At 53.9% G+C, this 23,298-nt stretch overlaps 2 protein-coding genes across 2 annotated transcripts in view; both read left to right on the forward strand.

Moving 5' to 3' along the window:
* Nktr (natural killer cell triggering receptor) overlaps positions 1 to 5,984 on the forward strand; it is a 40,103-nt gene extending 34,119 nt beyond the window's left edge. The window contains exons 14-18 of the mRNA XM_031345750.1: positions 4 to 180; positions 984 to 1,079; positions 1,809 to 1,865; positions 2,379 to 2,480; positions 3,398 to 5,984. Of these exons, the coding sequence (XP_031201610.1) occupies positions 4 to 180; positions 984 to 1,079; positions 1,809 to 1,865; positions 2,379 to 2,480; positions 3,398 to 3,485 (520 nt within the window). The 3' untranslated portion in view covers positions 3,486 to 5,984. The remainder of the gene's footprint in view (positions 1 to 3; positions 181 to 983; positions 1,080 to 1,808; positions 1,866 to 2,378; positions 2,481 to 3,397) is intronic.
* A 3,616-nt stretch (positions 5,985 to 9,600) lies between these two features.
* Positions 9,601 to 18,906, forward strand: Zbtb47 (zinc finger and BTB domain containing 47). Its single transcript, XM_031345886.1, has 6 exons — positions 9,601 to 9,811; positions 12,096 to 13,592; positions 15,123 to 15,270; positions 16,105 to 16,220; positions 17,079 to 17,223; positions 17,320 to 18,906. The coding sequence occupies exons 1-6, from the start codon at positions 9,809 to 9,811 to the stop codon at positions 17,592 to 17,594; spliced, it is 2,184 nt and encodes a 727-aa protein (XP_031201746.1). The 5' UTR covers positions 9,601 to 9,808; the 3' UTR covers positions 17,595 to 18,906.
* Positions 18,907 to 23,298: the final 4,392 nt, after the last annotated feature.

A 23,298-nucleotide genomic window follows, 5' to 3' on the forward strand; every position in this document is an offset into this window, starting at 1 on the left:
GAGGCCACGGAATCAAGAGAGTTCCAGTGATGAGCAGACACCTAGTCGGGACGGTGATAGCCAGTCCAGGAGTCCACACAGATCTCGAAGTAAATCTGAAACCAAATCTCGACACAGAACAAGGTCTGTCTCGTACAGTCACTCACGAAGTCGATCTAGAAGTTCCACCTCATCTTACCGGTAAGAAATATTCCCTTTTCCTCTTACCTCCAAGGAGAGTCTGAGCTCTCAGCTCAGAAAAACATCAACATTCAGTGTGATCACTGTTTCCAAATACCTAACAAGGTAATAAGAAGTGTTCCATATGACCAAAACCACTGAGAGAGGACATATAGGGAGTGGGCATTTCAGGACAAGAAATGGAGTCAGTTGAAGAGACCTATAGTTTTATCACTTGGACAATGAAAGCTCTCCAACCATGACTGGTGGTGAGTTCTCCATATTCAAAGGTGTGAAGTAGCCGGCTGCCTTGTGCAGGTTGTCATGCCTTTGCAAGGAATCCTTTGAACAGACTCTGTAGGGCTTACAGATTGTTAAACTTACTACTCTTTTACACATGTAAAAGTACACGCCATGCATGGAGGCAAAGTTGCTGTTCAAGGCACACATCTAAGTCAAGCTTTGTGATCATGTTGAAATTTTTGTTCGAGACCCATCTAGCATTTGTCATCAGGAAAGACTGAGAGTACAAAGAATGAGAGAGTGAAAGCTAAGCTAAGTGAAAAGGGGTTCATAGTAATAGGAAGCCAAATAAGTATTTGTGTTCACAAGCTTGTACATATGCCTGTTGCAGTCTTTTGTGACCTTATTTTATTGATTAAAACATGGTGGCTTCTGGATTGCTTCCTTTGCAGTACATGACCGTGTCCAGTGAGCAGAGATTGTAAGAGACCTCTCCCTGCTTGTGCTTGCCTCCTGCCCTGTTGATCCCAACAGTGTGGGGAGTGCACATAGTATATGCTTTCTCACTCATTCCATTGTAGATCAAGAAGCTACTCTAGAAGCCGGAGCAGGGGCTGGTATAGCAGAGGCCGAACCCGCAGCCGGAGCAGTTCCTATGGAAGTTTCCATAGCCACAGGTGAGCTTGTGGTCTCACCCTGCTGAGTGGTGTCTAGTCACTTGCAGTGGACCATTTCTGGGACACAGCAGGACAGCTGTTGATCTGTCCTTGTCAAATACCACCCCAAATTCTTTCTCATTCAGCTCTCTGAGAGCTCTGTAACTCTGCCTGGTTGTTCCTTGATGAGATCTTAGCAGAGTAAGGCAAAGAAGCAGTCGAATTGAGAGTCCATGCCACTCCTACCTGCTCTGTGCATAGATGTCACTGAGGTCACAAGTACAGTCACCTGTTCTTGACCTGCTTAGGGGTTACGACAGGCTATAGCAAGGAAACCAAGAGGAAAGTGAGTACTGGAGGAAACCCAGAGGACAGTGAGTACTGGAGAAACCCAGAGGACAGTGAGTACTGGAGGAAACCAGGAGGACAGTGAGTACTGGAGGAAACCAGGAGGGAAGGGAGTACTGGAGGAAACCAAGAGGACAGTGAGTACTGGAGGCAAGGTCTTCTAGTGTCAGTGGGCCTTCTCCCTTCCCACCCAGCTGAGAGTCTCCTCAGAGAACTACGTAAAAGCTTATTTTTCTAAGGGAATACAAAGGTTTTAAGAAGAAATTCCAGTACACTTGAGATAAACACAAAATAGTTATAGCATTTCACTGTATTTTCACCTTGATGGGCAAAAGTGTCTAGATTGTTACTGTGGCCTGTGCCTTAATACACAAGGTGATAGCCCTCTATGGTCCATACTAGGACATCGAGCAGGAGCCGGTCTAGGAGCAGCTCTTATGACCCCCACAGCCGTTCCAGGTAAGTGCTGCTGGGAGGCCCCAAAGTGCTGGGTAGGGGTTGGCTTGTGCTGCTGGGGGTTATCCCAGGGCCTCAGGCATAAAACACATCTACTGCCATGGATCTTATTCCTTAGCCTAAATGTTGCATTTTAATTAAATAACTTTAATGCATGTTTTTCTAAAATCACACACACACAAAAAAGATCTTAAAATTTTTTATTTGTTGCTTCATTGTGCTCCAGTGAGAAATAAAATGACAATGTCAATTGTAAAGGAAGTACTTGTGAATATAATGTCCAATAAAATCGAGATTCAGCCACACTAATTCCATGTTAATTTTGTGATATTTTTCAATGCAGAAAAGAAATTAACATTTTTCTTTTTAACATGGTAAGTCCACTTGGGTGCAATTGCTGGATGTTCCTAGAACTTCTTATGCAACTGTCCTCATGCCTCTGTAGAGTACTCGTGTGAGCCAGCACCTCCTGATGGCCCCAAAAAGGAACACTGTGTGTCTTTGCTATTTAAGCAGATCCTACACCTATGATAGCTACTACAGCCGGAGTCGCAGCCGCAGCCGCAGCCAGAGGAGTGACAGTTATCATCGGGGTAGAAGTTACAACAGGCGGTCCAGGTGGGTCCCTGGGTTAGAGCACTGGAAGTGATTAGACACTTGGTGTGAGTGGCCGTCAGTGGAACACAGGCAGCTATTAAACATGGCCTTGGCACTGAGAGTTGGCAGGTGAAAGTTGTTGCTTATTGTTTTATAGTTGACACTAAATGAGTTTTATTCACGTAGCTTTGAGTAAACGTTTCTTTTGGAAGGAGAAGAGTAAGGCTCACATCTGGAAGTCAGGCTAATTTACTGAAACAGCCAGTCTGTTTTATTAAATTGTGATTGTCTCAGTTGCACGGTTGAGTCCTGTATCTTGTCATTTATTTAATACGATGGAACCTTATGATTCTTGAGTTGTCCTTTGCTGATGGATGTCGTCACCCTTCCTTATCCATTGCAAGCCCAGAAAACTTGATACAGACAGTGCACATGGATACCCCCTTGATTGGACTTTTTCAGGGGCTGCCAGCTGGCCACAACCACTTTAGTGAGACTCTGTACCTTTAACCTCTTCCTGCTTCAGTCTAGTATTGACATTCACTGGGTATAGTAGAAAAATTGTTTGCTCTTTTTTTTTTTTTTTTTTTTTTTTTTTTCCAGTTTTTCGAGACAGGGTTTCTCTGTGTAGCCCTGGCTGTCCTGGAACTCACTCTGTAGACCAGGCTGGCCACGAACTCAGAAATCCACCTGCCTCTGCCTCCCAAGTGCTGGGATTAAAGGCATGTGCCACCACTACGCGACTTAGTTTGCTCATTTTTATGAATGGATTTCAAGTAAATTTCCCACGCTTGTGAGGTTTCTTTATTGTTACCTTAACCTTGATTTTACTACCATTTGCCATTTAAAACATCCTTGAAAAACCCATAGTGTTGGAATAGTTAGAACCAAAAATGGGAGTTGGTGGTATTATTTTGTTGTTTTGTTCTCTTACACAGGAGCGGTAGATCCTATGGCTCGGACAGTGAAAGTGACAGAAGTTATTCTCATCACCGGAGCCCCAGTGAGAGCAGCAGATACAGCTGAGGTGTCTCTGTACAGATTGTCTTAACTGTAAATACCTGATAACTTAAAGCTTAGGAAACTGGATGGCAGTCTGTTGTGTTTTAGTGTTAGACCTCAGTCCAATAGTGGGTATTTCTTGTCACTTACTTACATGTGTGCAGAAGAATTTAAAGTGCAGATGTCCCTAGAAATATTTTTATGACCCATTTTACAGTAGGCAACTATGGAATTTTCATTTTCTTGAATCAAGAAATGGTAAATTTGATGTAAGTATAATTTGCAGTGGCACTGTAGGATAGGGTTTTCTGTAGATCACATTGTCCGTAGAATTCGGGTTTCTTTTTATTTCAGGTTTTAGCATCCATGCTGCCAAACAGAATTGTGGAGAGCTGTCACAAGACACATGTCCCCATGTCTTCTTGGTGTGTGCTGTCAGATGAGGCTATCCACATCCATGTTGACTATGGCCAGGTGTGCAGGGTGGGAGCTCATGCTCCTGTGTGTGCAGCAGTCCATCCCAGCTGTGAGCACCCACACTCCCTGCTCAGAGAGTGACTGTGTTGCTGCCACCCCAGCTCCTGCTTTGGTGCTTGGTGCCTTTGGTTCCTCATATACCCTATGTCATATCGTCATACACTGCATTTCCTGATGCCAGGAAATGAATCATGTTTTGTTTTTTTTTTTTAATTTACTGGCACCAAAAATTTCTTCTTCTGAGCTGGGTTCACTGAGTGTAGGGGCTTCTTCCACACTCAGATAAGTGGTGGAGGTCCCCTGGAAGAGAACCTGTAAGACTAGCCATCTTGTTGTGCGCACGTGTGCTAAAGAGCCGGCTGAAGAATGGCCTTCAGAAGCTACTCCACCTCAGAGACACCCTGGCCAAGCCTCACTCTCACTATGGCAACAGTGGCAGCCCTGCCCCAACCATCCTGTCCCTGTTTGTGTTGAGACGCCCCCGCTCCCTGACTCCATGGAGAAAACCCAGGACAAACGTATCAGTTTCTGATACTGCCAAGTGAAGAGACGTGTCCATTAGCAGGTCACTGGGGTGCAGGCGTGACCTGGGAGAGCCTGGTGTCACAGACTCCGCTGTGCAGATCTGTGTTTTTGCATGGCTCCTCCAGGAAGAATCTAACCTATAAAAACTAGTGTGGGTTTGTTTCTTTGTTTTGTTTTACTCTTTAGTTTGCATTCTTTCCCCAAGTGTACTTAATCACCTTAGTGCCAGTTAAATCCAGTTCACAGACTTCCTGTCAGGTATTTGGTATAAAAGTCTATACCATCCTATCCCACCCAGGCCTTGCTAGTGTATTTGGGAAGAGAAAGGGCCTTGGGCTGGAGGATCTTACTAAAGCCCTGGCCAGATGGAGGGGTAGGTACTGGATATATGAAAATTGTCTTCCAGGGCCATGTGGCTCAGTGATATATAGCATGTGCTTAGCATGTAAGTAGTTCTGAGTTCAGAGATCAGCATCCCACAAATAAATAATGCTGTCACTCTATGATGTATGTAAGCAGCATTTTGGTGGCCAGCCAGCTGTTGTTCACATGTCTGTAAATTAGTTAATTAGAAACAAGGATAACATCAGAACTCAGTGCTAGGCAGGGTAAACACGTGGTTTTTAATGAGTGGTTCCTTTTTTTTTTTTTTCTCCCTTTAAAGTTGCCTACAAAGAAGGATGTTTGAATCTAGTATTTAGTGGGAAGAATACATTCAGAGCCCAAAGAAAGTGGCAAATGGAATTAGTAAGAAAAGGTCACTATTGAGCCATATGTTCTTTTTGGTTGCTGTGTAACAAGTTATCCCAAATTTCTTAGCCTAAGAGGGCCCATGCGCCGTTGACGATCAGGCATGGTAGGGTTGACTTGTTTGCTCAGGGTCTCAAGGCTATGGGCGAGGGCTGGAAGGGTTCATTCCTCATGAAGACTCTGGGAAGGAGTGACTTTCTTGTAGCTGGGGTCTCTCTAGACCCTTTGAAAGATGCCCACATCTCCTGTTGTAGGCCTTGCCATCTTCAACCAACAGGGACCCTCTGAATCTTTGTCTTTCTCCAAAACCTCTGCCCTCTTGCTTTAAGGGTCCATGGAACTAGATCAAACCCCAGAGGTAAATCTCTACTTGAAGCCCAGTGGCCAGAGATGTTTCGGACATTGGCAGGTTCTGGGGATTAGCATAGGGAGAGGAAGGGTGTCCACTTACACCTACTGCCATGGACAGGACTTAACCTGTACCAACAGGCAGGCGCTCATGTTCAGTAGTGTCAGCCTTGCTGTTTATACTCGAGTGAATACAGAAATGGCTTTTCTTCTTATCCAAGATCATTCTGTATTTTGAAGTTATTTTTTTAATAAAATTGAATTATGTTGTGTAATGTGCTTAATAGAAAATGCTTTATTGGATGATTTTGTAACATCCTGTTTACTGCAAGTGGCATAGTTATTCAGAAATGTAGAAAATACTTTTGTACATACTAGCAATGTCTAATTTGTATATACTTCTATTAAATTTCTCTACAACTTGAAAAGGGTCTTATAGAAATGAAAATGCATGCTGAGTTTGAGTCTACCGCTTGGTCTTTGTTTGCTCAGACTCCAGTCAGTTTCTGATACAGCCAAGTGAAGAGACTTGTCCATTAGCAGGTTACTGGGGTGCAGGAGTGACCTGGGAGAGCCTGGCAGAAGCATACTGTGTTGGAATGCAACTCCAGGTCTTCTCTGCTGTCCTCAGCAAGTCACCTGACTGCAGCACCCATCATCATTCACCTCCTAGGACAGACCATATGACATTTGAACATAAGGTGAGGATCTGCTGGGCAAGCCCAGTAAACCTTAGAACCTGCCGCCTTGTTTGCAGATAGCTGATTTTCTAAGTAGTGTTTCCCCAACTTGAGAAACTGAAAATTGTCAAATGTGGGTGCTTTGCTTTGATATTTAAAGAAAATGCCAGGTGTGCTAGGGTAGTGCACACCTTTAACCCCAGCAGAAGAGGGTGGATCTCTTTTGAGTCGAAGGCCAGACAGGGCTGCATAGTAAGACTTTAGAAAATTTAGGTGATCTTGGCCTCACAAGGTTGTAGTCCCAGCACTTGGAAGATGGAGACAGGAGGATCCACTAAAGGTCTGCCTGGGCTACATGAGACCTTGTTCCCACACTGTTTGAGAGAGAGGACACAGGGAAGTTTATTTGCACCTGATAAAAGTCTGATTGATGAGCTGGTCAGTACTGGGGCATCATGTCACTTCTTCAATTAGCCAGAGAAAGCTCACAGTGTGAGGAATGTGGGGGCTGGATGAGCCTTAGTAGATAAGAACACTGGCTGCTCTTCCAGAGGATCCAGGTTCAGTTCCAAAAACCTACATGGCAGCTCACAATCATAACTCCAGTTCCAATGAATTCAACTCCAGGCCTCTGCTCACCAAGCATGAAAGTGATGCACAGACATACATGCAGGCAAAATACCCATTTTGTTGTTTTAAAGGACAGGTCAGAATGTTTAGCTGAGACAAATTATTGGTTGTTGTAGCTTCTGAGGTACCTTGAGGTATAAGGGTCTCTGAGCTCAGCACTCTGGAATCAGAATGCCACAGCACAGGCTGCATTCTGAGGCCTGGGCCTCCTGCCATAGCTGCTTCCTCCCTGTCGCTTAGAACAGCCCAGTGTTACTGTTGTTTTCAATACCAAGCATCATACAAGTAAGACCCAACTCCACAGCCTGAGGCTGAGAACTTGGGCGATACCAACGCAGAGAGTGAGTTCTGAAAGGGCCAGAACTATGCTATGGCCTCTGTCCACTGAGCCCTAACCCTTGATCACTGCTGCCCACGTGCAGATTCTGAGAACCATTGTCTCCCAGTTGATGAACCCAGAGGATGCATTTGACCCAGCAAGCTGCTGCAAATAAGAGGTTCAGCTTCTGCCCTAACGTGAAGAGGAGTCTGCATCCCCGAAGGCCATGTCTGGAAACACTTAGGGCTCAGTAGTCCTCCCTAGAACCCCCACTACTGGCAGACATGTAGGATCCAACGGCCTCTGCACAGCTATAATGGACATAGACCTTGACACTGCTGCTGGTCACATCTCACTCAGTAATGGGGTGGGGGCTTCAGCAAGAAGTACAGCGGCCCAAGGTTGTGGAGGACTAGATTACCTGGGAGCCTTCTGGAAGCTCCCAGGGAAGCTCTCCTGCTAAGGCCCTGGAGTTGGTGTGGGAAGGGGAACCTGCTGGTTTGCATTAGGCTCCCACCCTTGTGCAGCTGTGGCCCATTAGTGCTGGACTAAGCAGCCAGAATTGAGGGGAGGTGGAGACCTCGTACTGTACGGGCCATTATCACCCCTCCAGCCTGCACCACCGGCTTCTTGGACTACCTAACTTGCATTTCTGTTACCTGGTGAGCTTAGTTTCCCCAGCAGAGCACAGGAACCCCAAGCAGTTTGGGGCTATCTCCTTGGTCCCCCGAAGAAGTTTGGCCCGGAGTCACCCAGCTTCAGGGTTCTAAAGCACCCACCTCTGTCATAGTAGTGAGTGCTCCTGCCCCTGACTGACCAACGGGACTTGAGGTTGTGGCATAGAATCTTTCCTCTGCTCCCATCTTGTTCCTCCAGTTGGCTTGTACCCCATCCCCTGACTGACCACTCACTTCTGCAGCCATGAACACAAGAGGGCTCCTGGCCTTTTGCAGCTGTTGCCAGTGACAAGCCCAGTTGTGTGCCCTCTTGCCCTTCCTCTGTCAGAGTTCTGAGAACCCAAGTGGGACAGCTCGTGGTGTGGTGATGTGGGGTCACTCCTTTACCTTAGCCAAGGCCAGTATCCATCCGTGGTTAGGTTGGCCATTACCCAGCTTCTCCAGCCTCCCAGCACAGGGTCTACATGCTTTCTCTCTGTGTGGGACCCTCCTCGTCCACCCAGGAGGGAGGGAGGTAGCTCTGCCTTCCCCACCTCCCAGGTGAGACGAGAAACTTGGGTTTTTGGAAGTGTAGGAGACATCAGTAACTGATAGGTTCACAGCTTCAGCCTAGAGCCTCAGTCAGGCCTTCATGTAGATCCGGGGCTGTCACTCACTGCCCCACCTAGGGAGGGGCTTTCTCCTCTGGCCCCACATTTTTTTTCACACCACCGACTCAGCTTCCCTGCTCAGGGGTAGCCAGCCCACTGTCCGGTGAGAGATCCTTGCATTCTGAGGGGACAGACCCTCAACTATTTGATGACACCTGCTTGGCTCCAGAGGAAGAGCTACCCCCACCCCACCCTCACCCCCGCACACCATGAGGAAGGCGTACACCCAAGGAGACTGCTGTGGCTGAACCGTGGCCGCTGGGTAGGGGTGCGGGGCGTCCGAAGGGGAGACCACGGTGGTAGCTCGTAGTCCCGCCCTGCTGTCGCTCGGCCTGGCAGCGTTCCTTCGCAGCCTCCTGCCAGCACAGCCAGCCCCCTGCCCCCACGGAGCCAGTGCCAGGGCGGCATTCCGCAAGCCGAGCGAGCTGCATCTCCCCAGCGCCGAGGCTGCGCGGAGGGTCCCTCGGCCGGCCCTGGGCCTCTGGCCCCCACCCGGCTGCTCCAGGCAGGTCATCTGAAAGACTTCCGTCGCTGCGGCGGTTGCTCGGAGGTTCTGCAGCCAGAGGCCCCCAGGTAGGTCCCGGAGACACTGGTGGGAGGCCGGAGCAGCTAGAGACCCCTGACTCACCCCGAGTCGGAGCAGCCGGGGTCACAGGGCCGGGAGGTGAGCGCGGCTGGGGTGCGGGTCTCGGGCCGTCGGCGTCGCCCGGCTCAGGGGAGCAGGTGGGTCGGGGGGGCGGCGCGCTCAGCTCAGCGACCTCACGCCTACCCCGGCCCCGCCCATGCAGAGCAGCGGGAGGACACCCGGGGTAGACTCCCGGACGAACTTCCCGGCAGAGAAGGGCAGAGAGGGACTCGGCGCGGGAGGGTGGGGTCCCGCGCGCGGTCCCAACGCTCCCGCGTCACCAGCCGGTCGGTCCGGGGACCCCGAGGCTCTCCCTAGGGCAGCCGCGTCGAGACGGCGCGCGTCCGCGCCCCTAGCCGGCACGCAGGGCGGCCTGGCCCTTTAAGCGTCCAGACGGCGGCCCCAGCTGACGCGCGGGCTCCAATCGGCGCCCCGCGCCCCCCGCCCGCCGCGCCCGAGGCTCCCGGGCCGCAGCTGCTCGGCCGGGACTCGCCGCGGCCCTGCGCCTCCGCCCGCCTGCCCGGCCGGCCGCGCCCCCGGGGCCATGGTCGCGGGGCCCTGCGCAGGGGCGGCCCCCAGCGCGGCGCTTCATGGAGCGGCCCGGGCCCGGCCCTCGGGGGCAGCGCGATCCTGCGGGGCCCTGTGAGCTCCCAGCGCCGCGGCACCATGGTACGCAGGGCCCTGCCTGTCCCCCCGCTTATCCGCCCACCTGCGAGCGCCTCCTTTCAGAGCGCACGGCCCCGCGGGACCGGGTACGGGGTCTGGGAGACCTGGCCCCTCCCCCGGGTTCCTCGACCCTATCTGCCCGGTCTGCGGGGCCCAGAGTGCGGCGCGGCGGCGCTGCTAGGGGGGTGAAATTCCTGGGGTGGGGGGTGCAAGCGCGAAAGGCCGAGGTCTTGCGGCGCACGGGCGGAGGGGGGCGCTTCTCTGCGTCCGGACGGCGCCGCCCCGGGGCTGGTAACGGGGGGAAAAGGGGGAGTCGGATTCCCGCCCGGGCCTTGGGCCACGTGGGCGCCGCAGCCGCTCTGCCGGAGACTGGGATGGATCGCGCCATAGGCGGGGGGCGCCCACAGCTGGAATGGAAACTCCTGTGTGACCTTGGGCCGGTCCCCTGCCGTCTCTGAGCCTGTTTCCCAGGCCTCTCCAAAGACAGCATCCAGAAGTCGTGAGCCTGTACGGGCCCCCGGGGCTTCACCAGATGGCCTCCAGGAGGCAGAAGCTTGGTGGCCTCTGCAGGTGTCCCTCTGGGGAAGGGCTGCTGCTGCAGCAGCTGGTGTAGCCAGGTGGAGAGAGGCCTTCTCAGCTTCAAGGAGCGGACGCCTCTGGCCAGAGGCTGCACAGCTGATGGGCGCTGATCCGGAAGGGGCCCTGCCGCTCGCTGGCAGCCTCTCTGCTCCACAGCTGGGCAGGCTGCAATGTGACTTTAGGGGTGTCTGGGTTTCCGCCAGGCTCAAGCGGCCCTTCCGAAGCAGGTGGCCCCTGGGGAAGCTTTGTAAAGGGAAACCGAGGGCCCCAGGCCTTTCCCTGCCACCGTACACCCCCACCCACTGCAGACTCTGGAACCTGCAGGTGCAGTGACTGGGAAGGAGGCAGGACCAGAGGGTGTGGGGACCATGTCTGGATGCTCAGGCGGTTCCCACACCTCAGGCCTCTACCCACCTGACTCTCAGGACTCGCCAGCTACCCATTGGAAGTGTACCAGGCAGAGAGAAAGGGTACCCGAGTAGCAGGATGGCCGCAGCTCCCCAAGTAAAGCCCCTCGGGGCCTCAGTTTATCTATGCAACAGGAATCGGTCCCAGAGAATGAACCAGAGTGAGTCAGAGAGGGATGGGCGGGGCTCCGTGCCACGTCCCTGCTGGATGGGCCCAACCGATCTGGGATAGAGTCAGGGATGGGTGGCTGTGGGGAGGTGGAGGGAGGGCAAAGAGTGGGCATGCCTTGGGCTGCTGGCCGAGGGTGCAGGCTCGAGGCTCCTTGGGGCTCACCTGCAGCTTCTCCTTTAATAGAGTGACAAGGGAGCTCAGAGTCCATCTTCTCTGACAGGAGGGAGGGCTTACAGGGGACAGCTTCATCCTGGGACCTCCAAGGAAGGTGGGGTTGTGTCCCCCACTGGGACGCATCACCACTCACACACTGGAAGCTCTTGTCTCCACACGCAGAACCTCTGGAGCATCCAAAGCCAGACTCTGTAAGGCCGGACCAGCCAGTGTCCGCTGAGCCCCAGGCCCTAAGCCAGGGATGAAACAGGTCCATCTCTACCACCCAACCTCTGGGAGTCTTCCATGGCAGAACTAAACAGAACTGTTCTGGGCCCTGACAGGCCCTAGAGGAGCCCAAAGGCCTGGCAGTCTGATCTATCAGTCACTAAGGTCCCTAGGGCTACCCAGGAGTGCAGCCTCCAAGACAGGACCCACCTGTCTGGGTGCTGAGCCTCAGGGTCTGGGCTGGGGTCTCCTCTTGGGAGTGTGGCAGTCAGAGGAAAGCCCATCCTCCCCCGAGGGCCCTGGGTACAAAAAGCTGCTGTGGCTGGAGTGGGCCTGGATGTCTTGAGCCTGCTGTCTTTCTTGGTCCCTGTCCAACTGAAAAGTCCCCCAGATACAGCCTAGGTGCCGGAGCAGAAGCTGGGTCTTCTGCTATTCAGGTGCTCACAGTTGGGCAGGCCCCTGTCTCAGCATGGTGGGGAGGTCAGGACGTACTGAGGAATAGTTGGGGCACGGTGAATAGGGACCCTGGGGTGAGTGACCCCTAGTGTGTGCACAGAGGAAGGGAGTAGGCCCAGAGCAGCCACCTGGGCACAGGTCCCAGGCTGTCTGTCTCTTCTATGTGTCTGCCCTCCTCCCTTCCCCCAGCTTGATGGATGGATCAGATCGTCTCTGGTGATGGCACCTCTCACACTGTGGGCAGGGGTGGGCAGTGGCTGGCCCTCACCTCTCCTGTCTCTCGGCCCCACAGTTGCTGGTCGAGAAGACTACAGACTCCCCGGCGGCAGAGTTCTCGCTGGTGGAGGACGTGGCCCTGCACTTCGCCTGCTTGATGGGCCGCCTTAACGAGCAACGCCTCTTCCAGCCAGACCTGTGCGATGTGGACCTAGTGCTGGTGCCTCAGCATAGTGTGTTCCCCGCACACAAGGGTGTGCTGGCCGCCTACAGCCAGTTCTTCCACTCGCTCTTCACACAGAACAAGCAGCTGCAGCGGGTCGAGCTGTCTCTGGAGGCGCTGGCGCCCAGCGGCCTGCAACAGATCCTGAACTTCATCTACACGTCCAAGCTGCTTGTGAACGCGGCCAACGTGCACGAGGTGCTCAGCGCGGCCTCGCTGCTGCAGATGGCTGACATTGCGGCCTCCTGCCAGGAGCTGCTGGATGCAAGATCCTTGGCCCCCTCGGGCCCTGTGGCCCTGGCACAGCCAGCTGCCAGCTGTGCTCCGGTGCCTCCACCACCCTACTACTGTGACATCAAGCAGGAGGCAGACGCCCCAGGCCTCCCGAAGATCTATGCCCGAGAGGGCCCTGACCCCTACTCTGTGCGTGTGGAGGATGGAGCAGCGACAGCTGGGGATGTAGGCTCTGCCGCTGCTGGGCCGGCACAGACACTCTTCAAGGAGGAGAAGGAAGGGGCCCCTGAAGAGGCAGAGGCCCCAGGTAGCCTGTGCAAACTGGAAAGTGGAGAGGGGCTGGAGCAGGAACTGGATGCCTCAGGCACCTATGGGCACCAGGAACAGTCACAAATCATCGTTGAGGTGAATCTCAACAACCAAACACTGCATGTGTCCACCGGACCCGAGGGCAAGCCAGGCTCTGGGGCCAATCCAGCCACTGTGGTGCTGGGCCAGGAGGATGGCATGCAGGGACACTCAGAAGAAGAGGAAGAGGAAGGAGGAGGGAGCGGAGGGGGAGAGGAAGAGGAGGAAGAGGAAGAAGAAGAGGGAGGCAGCCAGGGAGAGGAGGAGGAAGAAGAGGAAGGGCCCAGCGATCGAGAGGATGAGGATGAAGAAGATGGGCCCAGCGAGCAGGGTGCAGAGAGTTCTGAGGAGGAGAGAGAGGCCGAGGGCAGGCAGGACCCTACAGGTCCCGCCGGGTGTCAGGGCAGCCAGGTGGACCCTCCACTGCACAGCCGAATGTCCACACGGTCCCGGGGACAGAACACCCGGCGCCGAGCCACCCCTGAGCCGGATGAGGCTGGACGTAGAGGTGGGAAGAGGCCCAAGGCCTCTGGAGCTGTTCCGGCATCCCAGGCAGCTGATGGGCTGGGGGCCAAGGTGAAGCTGGAGGAAAAGCAGCAGCATCCGTGCCAGAAGTGCCCGAGGGTCTTCAACAACCGCTGGTACCTAGAGAAACATATGAACGTGACCCACAGCCGCATGCAGATCTGTGGCCAGTGTGGGAAGCGCTTCCTACTAGAGAGCGAGCTGCAGCTGCACAGGCAGACGGACTGCGAGCGCAACATCCAGGTGAGACGACATGCTGCCCCGACTGGGGGGGGGGGGGGGGGGGGGGGGGGCAGGGCTGAGTCAGACTGGCTGTCGGGAGGAGGCAGATGGAGCTGGGCTCCGCCCACAGAGTTGTGAGCAGGGGATTGTGGCAGCACCTTTTCCAGAGGAGCAAGAGCAACCGGGACGTGGGGGAGAGTTACCTGAAGCTAGGGGCAGTAGGAACTGCCGACGGATGTGTCTTTTAACAAACCTAGGGTCCGCAGAGGGGCCGGTGCAGTTACAAAGGTTGTGTGCTACACCCAAGCACGCACAGACGTGAAGGGGCTTGTCTGGAGAGGGTGTCACCCTTTGCCCACCCCAAAGCCACTGTTCAGAGCAATAGATAGCCAATCAAGAGGAATCCTGTGTTCGGCTCTGGAGTGCCAGCTACCCTGAATCTGGAGTAAAAAGGGTAGATGATGAATTTGGAAAGAAATGGGAGTATGGGGAGGCTGGGGTGGCTACCAGGCCTTGGGCCAGTCTGCACTGTCAGAGCACACCCTAATGTGCATGTGTGCGCGTGCATGTGTGTACATGTCAGCATTTGTGCACGTGCACACACACACTAGCATGCATGTATATACACATACACATCAGCATTTGTGCACACGTCAGCATGCATGTGCACATACACACACACCAGCATTCACGTACACAGATACATTAACATTTGTGTACATACACACATACACCAGCATGCATGTACACACAAACACAAATACATCAGCATTCATGCACACACACACACACACACGTACCAACATGCATGTACACACAAATACAAACACATCAACATTCGTGCACACACACATACACACACCAACATGCATGTACACATACATACACACACATCAGCATTCATGCACATACACATACCAGCATGCCTTTCACCTTTTCTGGCCCAAGAAGAAAAAAAAACCCCAGGCTATAGGTAGGTGGGTGCTAATTGCCTGCACTAATTGCTAATTGGATGTCAGTGGGAAGATATGCCTGGTGACCTGCCCATCACCCACTCTGTACACCTGTTTCCTGCCCTTGGGCTGTCTGTCAGCTATTCCTGCTCCTTAAGCCGCCCCAAGTGGGCAAAACCTTTACTCCTTCCTGCCCAGACCCCAGGCTCCAGCCTCTGGAAACCCTCCTGAGGACAGGAGTCAGAGAGCTGCTTTCAGTCCAACCGCCTTCTACTGCCTGAGGGGCCTAGAGCCTCTGCAGCTTGTAGAACCTGCAGAACAGAAGGTCCTTCCACTACCCAGCACAGCTGCCATAACTAACGTAGCCTACAGCCTCCTGCCTGAGAGAAGCAGACAAAGCCGGGGGAGGCCTTAGAAGGGGGGTCCTGGAAGAGGCACCCCAACAGCCATGTGGGTGGTTGTGGAAGGAGTCAACCTAGTCTGAGAATGTCCGATCCAGCCTTCTTACCAGCACGCTTCAGGTGGAGGAGCAGGTCCACCCCAGAGAGGCTGAGGGTAGCTCCACATTGCAGCCAAAGCGGTCTTCCTTTTCCCGTAGTGCATGACGTGTGGCAAAGCCTTCAAGAAGCTGTGGTCTCTTCATGAGCACAACAAGATAGTGCATGGCTATGCGGAGAAGAAGTTCTCCTGTGAGATCTGTGAGAAGAAGTTTCATACCATGGCGCATGTGCGCAAGCACATGGTTGGTGAGTCCCTACTGGTGCAGGTGTGGGCAGAGGCTGGGCCGGCTGCCGGCTGTGTTAGGAGTCTGCATCCAGGTGACGGGTAGGAACGCAGTGCACGGATGGTGCCAGTTAGCCCAATGCTTCAGGCTGCCTGGGAAACCTGGGATGGGGATCCAGGTGGCACGCTGCCGGGCAAGCCGAGGATCCCAGCACGGTGTTCTGTTTGCCCAAGGACAGGTGTAGCTTTCCCTGAACCACACAGTCCATCTGTGCTGGCCTAGCCCTGTCTCTGGCCGCCGTTAGGCCTCTCATGTTTTCTCACCTTTTGGCCCTCACAGTGCTTCAGGCATCTCCTGAGTGCAACCTCCCCCAGGGGTCACACCTGGACACAGTAAGGAGGTCTCCCCAAGTGTGCTACCCACCCCACTCACAGGCAAGGCCTCACGGCCTCTAGGTGGGCCGGGCTGAATGTCTGGATTCTGTGGTCACCTTTTCTCACTCATCTGGGCTCCAAGCCCCAGGGAGGAGTGCTCAAGGCAGGCAGACAGACCGTCCCTGACAGACACACCTCCTTCTCCACTGGAAAGTGTAAACTGCATGGGATGGGGGCCCTGGGATCTAGGTGTTGGCCAGGAGCATGCTTGGTAACCAGGTTGGTGATTTTTTTAAGCTGGAAGGACTGTCTCCCTGTTTTCTTCATTGGCCTTCAGTGTCACTGGGCCCAAGGCTAGGCTGCTGTTGAGTTCAGTGTCACCCTCCAGGAAAGCACGGGGTGCAGGGCTGCCAGAAGGCAGGTCTGGAGGTGGGGGTTCAGATAGGTGCCCCGGAGAAGTGACGTCTGGTGCCCACCCGCAGCCCACACCAAGGACATGCCCTTCACCTGCGAGACCTGTGGGAAGTCCTTCAAGCGCAGTATGTCGCTGAAGGTCCACTCGCTGCAGCACTCGGGGGAGAAGCCTTTCCGCTGTGAGGTGAGCTCTGCTGGCTGCTGGCTGTGGGGATCCCTGGATAGTCCCACCTCCACTCACCCCCCATCTTCAGGGAGGGGGAGGAAGGGAGGTCAGAAGGGACTGCAAACCTGACTTGGTGGCCCATGCCTGGGTAATCCTAGCACTGGAGAGACAGAGGCAGGAGGAGGTTCAAGACCAACCTGTCATTCAGTGGGTTAGGGAAACAGTGAGTTAGGAAAATGTAAATTGGGCATGGTGGTGCATGCATGTAATCCCAGTGCTGGGGAGTCAGAGACAAGTGGCTACCTAGAGTCCTGGTTAGTCAGCACAGCCTAAACGGAGGCCAGGCCACAGAGAGAGTCTGTCTTCAAAACAGCTAAGGTGGAGGGCACCTGAAAAAACCCTGGCCTCCACACAGACACACATAGACACACATAGACACAGACACAGACACACACACACACACATAGACACATACACACAGACACACACACACAGACACATACACACAGACACACACACACAGAGACACAGACACATGCACACACACACAGACACACACACAGAGGCACACACACAGAGACACACACAGACACACACACAGACACACGCACACAGAGACACACCCACACACACACAGAAACACACACACAGACACACAGACATATACACATACAGACACACACACAGACACACAGACATACACACACACAGACACATACAGACACAGACACACAGACATACACACACAGACACATACATACACACAGACACACACACACACAGACACACACAGACACATACAGACACACACACACACACACAGAGTTTCAGGTTGGGTAAGACAGAATGAGGGTGTAGCTTTTCCCTCCCCCACAGAACTGCAACGAACGCTTCCAGTACAAGTACCAGCTGAGGTCACACATGAGCATCCACATTGGCCACAAGCAGTTCATGTGTCAGTGGTGTGGCAAGGACTTCAACATGAAGCAGTACTTTGATGAGCACATGAAGACACACACAGGTGCGTGCCCTCCGCCCCTGACCCTGAGAGTTGGTGGGGTGGGGTGGGGTCTAGGGCTGGCTGTCAACACCCCTGCTGCCCCCTCCCCCATTGCAGGGGAGAAGCCTTATATCTGTGAGATCTGTGGCAAGAGTTTCACCAGCCGCCCCAATATGAAGCGGCATCGACGCACACACACAGGAGAGAAGCCATACCCGTGTGACGTGTGTGGCCAGCGCTTCCGCTTCTCCAACATGCTGAAGGCGCACAAAGAAAAGTGCTTCCGTGTCAGCCACCCACTGCCCGGTGACCCCGCCACCCTGCCTGCCGCACACCTGCAGCCCACGACCCCGCTCTTCCCCACAGCACCTCCCAGACTGGACACTAACTGACCCCCCAGCACAGGCCCTCCTGGCCAGGGCCAGCAGAAACAGACTAGGGGCTGGGTTGCAGCTGGATGCCTCTGGCCGTGGGTCCTGGTGCAGCTTCTTGGAGATTTTACTCCTTGTCTTTGGGAGTAAAAGAACAGAGAGGGTCTGGTTGACTGCACCCCTCCAGGTGAGGGGTGCCAGAGGCAGCCAATACAGGGCGGGAGGAGCTCTGGGCTGCAGGCATGGCAGAGAGCCAGGCAGGGCCTGTGTCAGTTTCACCTGCCCACCCCTGGCTTCCCTGTGCCCCTGACTGACTCCTTAGGAGGGGAGGATTTGGGTGCGCCCCATCGAAGGAGTTCTGGAGCCCAGGAGGCCTGTGGCCAGAGAGGCATGGCAGGATACCATGTGTGGCTGGGCAGGGGAGTGTCAGCGTGTGAAGGCTGCCCCTCGGCGTGGTGCAGAGTGGGTGGGGCAGGTGGGGGCTGGCCCCCATGGGTTTCCTTTCTCGCATCCCTACTAGGCAGGTTCAGGAATCCCCAGCCTGCACTGGACTTTAAAAGAGCCCCACATCCAAGAGAGAATGTCTCTGGGTGCTGGAGACCAAGCCTCCAGAGGGGAGAGAATCTGATTCACCAGCCCCAGCTTCTAGGGCTCCTGCAGGAGAATGAGATCCCAGGGAGGGGCCCCACAGGAGCCTCAGGCAAGTAGTTCAGGGTTTCATGGTGCTATCTGTGGGGCAGGGGGCAGGGAGCTGTCCACAGGGTGCCCCTGTCCCTTACCGGCCTAGCTGGCTGGACTGCCCCACCAGGAGACACATGTTTCTATGTCTGCTCCCCAGAAGCCCACATGAGGCCTCCTCTCCCCCCGCGGTCAGGCTACTGCCACCCCTGGTCCCTCTTGCACTCTGTACAGTCTGGGGTGCCACAGCACAGCCAGGGAGAGAAGCTGATGTGTTTAGGCGTCTGTGGGAGCGGGGAGCTCAGCCAGTGCTCAGTGTCTGCCCTTGGGGGGCGGGCAGTAATAGGTCACGCCCCTCTCCGTTGTCACTTAATGTCCTTATTCCTGCGTTGAATGGGAGGAAGGTTCCATAAGCTACATTTCCTGGTTTTGATCTCCCACTGTTTATAAGCTTCTACTTGTTACACTCTGCACCTTACTCCCTCCCGCCACTCCCGCCCCTCCCAGCATGGCCACACTGGGAAGAGGCCTGTGCCCAAGGGGCTGGCAGAGGGTGTGCTGAACCCCTTGACCTCCTCAGAGGCCCATGGAGCTGGGACAGCGGGCTGGGGACATTTTAATCATCAATAAACGAAGCACTTTATTCTGTACAGGTGTGGGCAGGCCCAGGGTACTCGGCTGGTTGGCTGTCTTCTGGGCCGGGAAGGGCTGAATAAGCAGTTGTCCCTTTTCTAGGCACCCTTTTCTAGCCTGAAGAGCCAGGCTGCAGGCGTGCCCTCAACCCCCTCCCCACCCCCCACCCCCGTGTCCACTGGGGAGACAGATGGGACCCTGTCTAAGAAAGGAAGATTTCCCATTTGGCCGCACACTCCTACCCCCCTGCCCAAGGTTGGGCCCCAAGCTCCTCCAGTGTAGCTCCTCCAGTGGTACCCCTAATCTCTGGGCTTCCATGATGTCCTCAGGGACCCTTCCCTGCCTCTTGCTGTTTCTAACCTCTGGCCCCAGTGCCTGGCAGCTCTCCAGAGCTGGCTTACATTTCCACCCCCCTCCCAAAAAAAAAAGAAAAGAGTTGACCACCTCAAGGGGTCGCCATCCCTTATCACCTGCTGGCCCTGGTGGCCTTCCTGGGTCCAGAAACCCTGGCCATTCTTCATTAAACAGCAGTCCGAAGGGCAGAGGCTGGGATGAAACCCTGTCGCAGGAGCTGGCTTTCCAATACCTTTACGAACCCTTCCCCAAGGGCCATATGGGTTCTGGCCACTGGCTGGGATGGGGCACAGCCCTCTCCCTGAGGCCCCTGCGTGCCTGGTGCTACACTCCTCGCGCTGCCCACAAAGATTGCACTCCCTTACTGCCAGATCCAATAAGCCCCCACCCCCATGCAGTGGAACTGGAGTTCCCATCTCCCCAGCTTTTATACCTTATTTTTAAAGAGATGGTCGAGTCTCTGAACGTTAGCATGAAGGAACTGGAACATGGCGGTAACCTTCCAGGCCCCCACACAGTAGCCTTGGGACCGTCGCCTTTGGGGAGGACTTGCTGGGACCTCTTGCCCAGCTAGACTTGGTCTAGCCCTGAGCCTGCTCCCCTGAACTGATGCAAGCTGCTCTGGCCTTGGAGCAGTTGGCAGGGAGTCCCCATGAAGACACAGAGGGCCTGGAACCCCGGGATGACCAGCTCTACATCCACTCACTGGGGTCTGGATACCAGGAAGACCAGGCCCAGATGTGTGGAGCTTTACTGCCTACCTGTGTATGACACGCCCGTGGTCCCAGGGTGGGGACAGTAGGCAATTGAGCGGGATGAGTGGTGGAGAATAAACTCAGTTCCGCTCCTGGCCCCTGACCCAGCTTCTTCTTTATGTGTTGCTGCCCCGTGGAAGGGTGGCAGGTGTCCCAGCACCCTAGTGCACAAGTCCCATGAGCATTTAGGGTATCCATAGGACCAGTCTTTCTCCTTCAAGGCTGGGATTATACGGGCCCCATGCTACATGTGGGTCTGTTGGTCTGTCACAGAAAGACCTGAAATTCTAGAGTCTGCAGAAGTGGTAATCCCCAGGGTGGAGCCCAGGACAGCAGGCCCTGCTCCTCTCATCCACCAGCTCAGGGCACTTAGGGTTCTTACAGGTACTTCCTGTTCTGTTTGGTGGAATTCTGGGGCCTGGGGGACGATCTCTACAGATGGGTGGAAGATCTCTACAGTGCGACTTATCACCCCACCCACAGGTGCCCAGTGCCTCAGACAGATCCAGAGGCCTGGTATAGGAGGTTGTGGGTGAAGTGGCTGCCCGTGAGGATTCCAATGAGATAGCTGTCTCCTGTTTCAGAAGAGACGGGTTGTATTAGCACCTGCAAAAACTAGACGGGAGCCCGGCAGTGGTGGTGCACGCCTTTAATCCCATCACTTGGGAGGCAGAGGTGGGTGGATTTCTGAGTTCGAGGCCAGCCTGGTCTACAGAGTGAGTTCCAGGACAGCCAGGGCTACACAGAGAAACCCTGTCTTGAAAGACCAGCCAAACAAACAAACAAAAAACTAGACGGGATAGAACATATACCTGTAACACCAGCACTTGGGAGGCAGAGGCAGGAGGATTAGAAGTTAAAAGCCACCTTTGAGGCTGGCGAGATGGCTCAGCAGGTAAGAGCACTGACTGCTTTTCCGAAGGTCCTGAGTTTGGATCCCAGCAACCACATGGTGGCTCACAACCACCCATAATGAGATCGGACGCCCTGTTCGGGTGCATCTGAAGACAGCTGCAGTGAATTACACCAGAGTGAGTGGGGCCGGAGCGAGCGGTGCTGGCTAGAGGTCCTTGAGTTCAACAGCAGCCACACACATGATGGCTCACGGCCATCTGTACAGCTACAGTGTACTCATACACACAAAATAAATAAATCTTAAAAAAAAAAAAAAAAAAAAAAAAAAAACCAGCCACCTTTGGCCACACAGTCCCAGGACAGCCTCCTGCCATTTGGGAAGGCCTTGCTGGGAGAGCCTGTTCTTTTCTATCACCTCTGCACTCCTGTCTTTTACCTCAGTGCTGTTTTCAAACAGGACCACGGGTTGATAGGCTGTGGGTGGCAGAGACCAGTCAGGAGTCTGGAATATTTCCAACCCCTTAGGTTCTGCTGGCTGGCCTGGTTGGGAAGGCCATGCCCCATCTGTGCATACCTGGTTCTAAGGCCTGCTGGATACAAGGAGAATAAGATGTGTGCTGTAGCTTAGCAATACTCAGCAGCCCTCCCTTGCCATGACATGGCTTTCTAGCTGTGCTCGGTGAAGCACCCTCAGGTGAAGCTGGATCCCACGGCTGTGACAAGCCATCCCTACTTCAATGACGTATCTCCTGTGACCCTGTGAGGTCTGTGGGAGAGGCTTTGGTGGACCAGAATGACAGATTGCTTTAATCTGTGGCACAACCATATTGATTAGGGTCTCCAGAGCTACAGTTGGAACTGCATACCGCCATTCAGAAGTGACATGTTTGTATGCCATTAGCCCATTAGTGCCGTGGCCAAGCTCTACTTCAAGGTGGTGTGGTAAGGGAACCCTAGAGAGTTCTAGAAACAGTGAACAGCCATACCCTCTCCTGCACCTTGGTCCCGAGTCTCCTGAGGCCAGGTTGCTAGGTAGTCTACTGGGCTGAGGCTACTGGGACACTTGAAATCCCAGGTAGTTGAGAGCTGAGGCAGGAGGATTGATTGATTGAGCCCGGGAGTTTGAGGCCAGTCTACAATGTAGGCCTTGTCTCAAAATAAATACAATGGTTAAAATGTACCGTGTGTGTGTGTGTGTGTGTGTGTGTGTACATGTATGTGTATGTGTTTGCATGTGCATTCACATGTGAGTATTGACATGAACATGTAGAAGTGAGAGGCCTCCAGTGTCAAGTCTCACACTTTTGGGGCTGGAATTTCTTGGTTTTCTATTTCATAGGCCAGGCTAACTGCACCTAAGCTTTCAAGGTTCTTAGATCACCATCTCCCATCTTCCCATGGAGCTGCTGGGAGTCATGTATGCATTCATGTATGCACATGTGCATGGTAACACACACACACACCCTGCATAGCTGAATATGATCTTGAACTTCTCATTTTCTGTGTCCATGTCCCCCAAGCTGGGATTATAGACATGTGCCACCACACTGGCCTTATTGTAGCACTAAGAATCCAACCCAAGATCTTGTGCATGCTAGGCAAGCACTCTGCTAACTGAGCTATATCCCTACCTTGCATACACCTTCTTTCAAGGTAGGGAACGTAAAATATAAAGTGGGTGGAGTGTGTGATGAAAAGGCACCAGAGGCATCCCCAATGACTTGTTTGGAGGTGGGAGAGACCTGCTTGATCTGTACAGATGGTGGTCTTTGGAGTCTGTGGGGAGTGGGGAGCACAGGCCCCGTCCGTCTACATGTCAGCAGAAGCAGCTGAGCATGACGCCACCTTGAATTTCTCCACACCCTTGCCTGGTTAGAGACGAGGCTTTTGAAGCTCCATGACCATACATGTCTCCATGCTCTCCTAGGGCTTCTGGGTAAGACCTAGGTTCTCTGAGGCTCTCCGCAGCAATCTGTGGCTGCTCAGCTTGCTATAGTGCCGAGGACACAAACTCTGGTTGACACAGGAATTAGATCCCAGGTCTGTCCAAGACACTTACTCTCTAAATTCTGCACCACACATACTTCTGCTCTCAGAGATGGACACGTGTCATCATGCACATGTTGTCAGCAGGACCAGAGCTATCAGCTGAAAATGTCAGAACCCATCCATCTAAAGCAGAGAACAATTGAACAGGGCACTAGGCTACATCTTCACAAGAACCAGAGACTCCTCCGGAAGCAGACCCACCCTTGTCTGCGGGAGGCGTGATGCCCCACGGTCTTTTGTGGAGTCTGGAGTGCGCTTACAATTGTCTCCTGCTGCCCAGGAGATGCCCACTTGTTCTTACAGAGGCTTTTGCTTTGGTTTGGGTTTGAGGCTTAGTTCACACTTCCCTTCTATGTGTCTTGTTCTTGGTGCTGAGGACTCCCTGCCTGACCCAAAATGCC

The sequence above is a fragment of the Mastomys coucha genome, unplaced genomic scaffold (assembly GCF_008632895.1).
Source record: "Mastomys coucha isolate ucsf_1 unplaced genomic scaffold, UCSF_Mcou_1 pScaffold23, whole genome shotgun sequence".
Taxonomy (NCBI): Eukaryota; Metazoa; Chordata; class Mammalia; order Rodentia; family Muridae; genus Mastomys; species Mastomys coucha.

Excerpts from the sequence above, each read along its gene's own strand:
- Zbtb47 (XM_031345886.1), top strand. Across the intron at positions 15,271-16,104 it reads TGTGCGCAAGCACATGGTTG|CCCACACCAAGGACATGCCC; the intron begins GTGAGTCCCTAC and ends GCCCACCCGCAG. Across the intron at positions 16,221-17,078 it reads AGAAGCCTTTCCGCTGTGAG|AACTGCAACGAACGCTTCCA; the intron begins GTGAGCTCTGCT and ends CCTCCCCCACAG.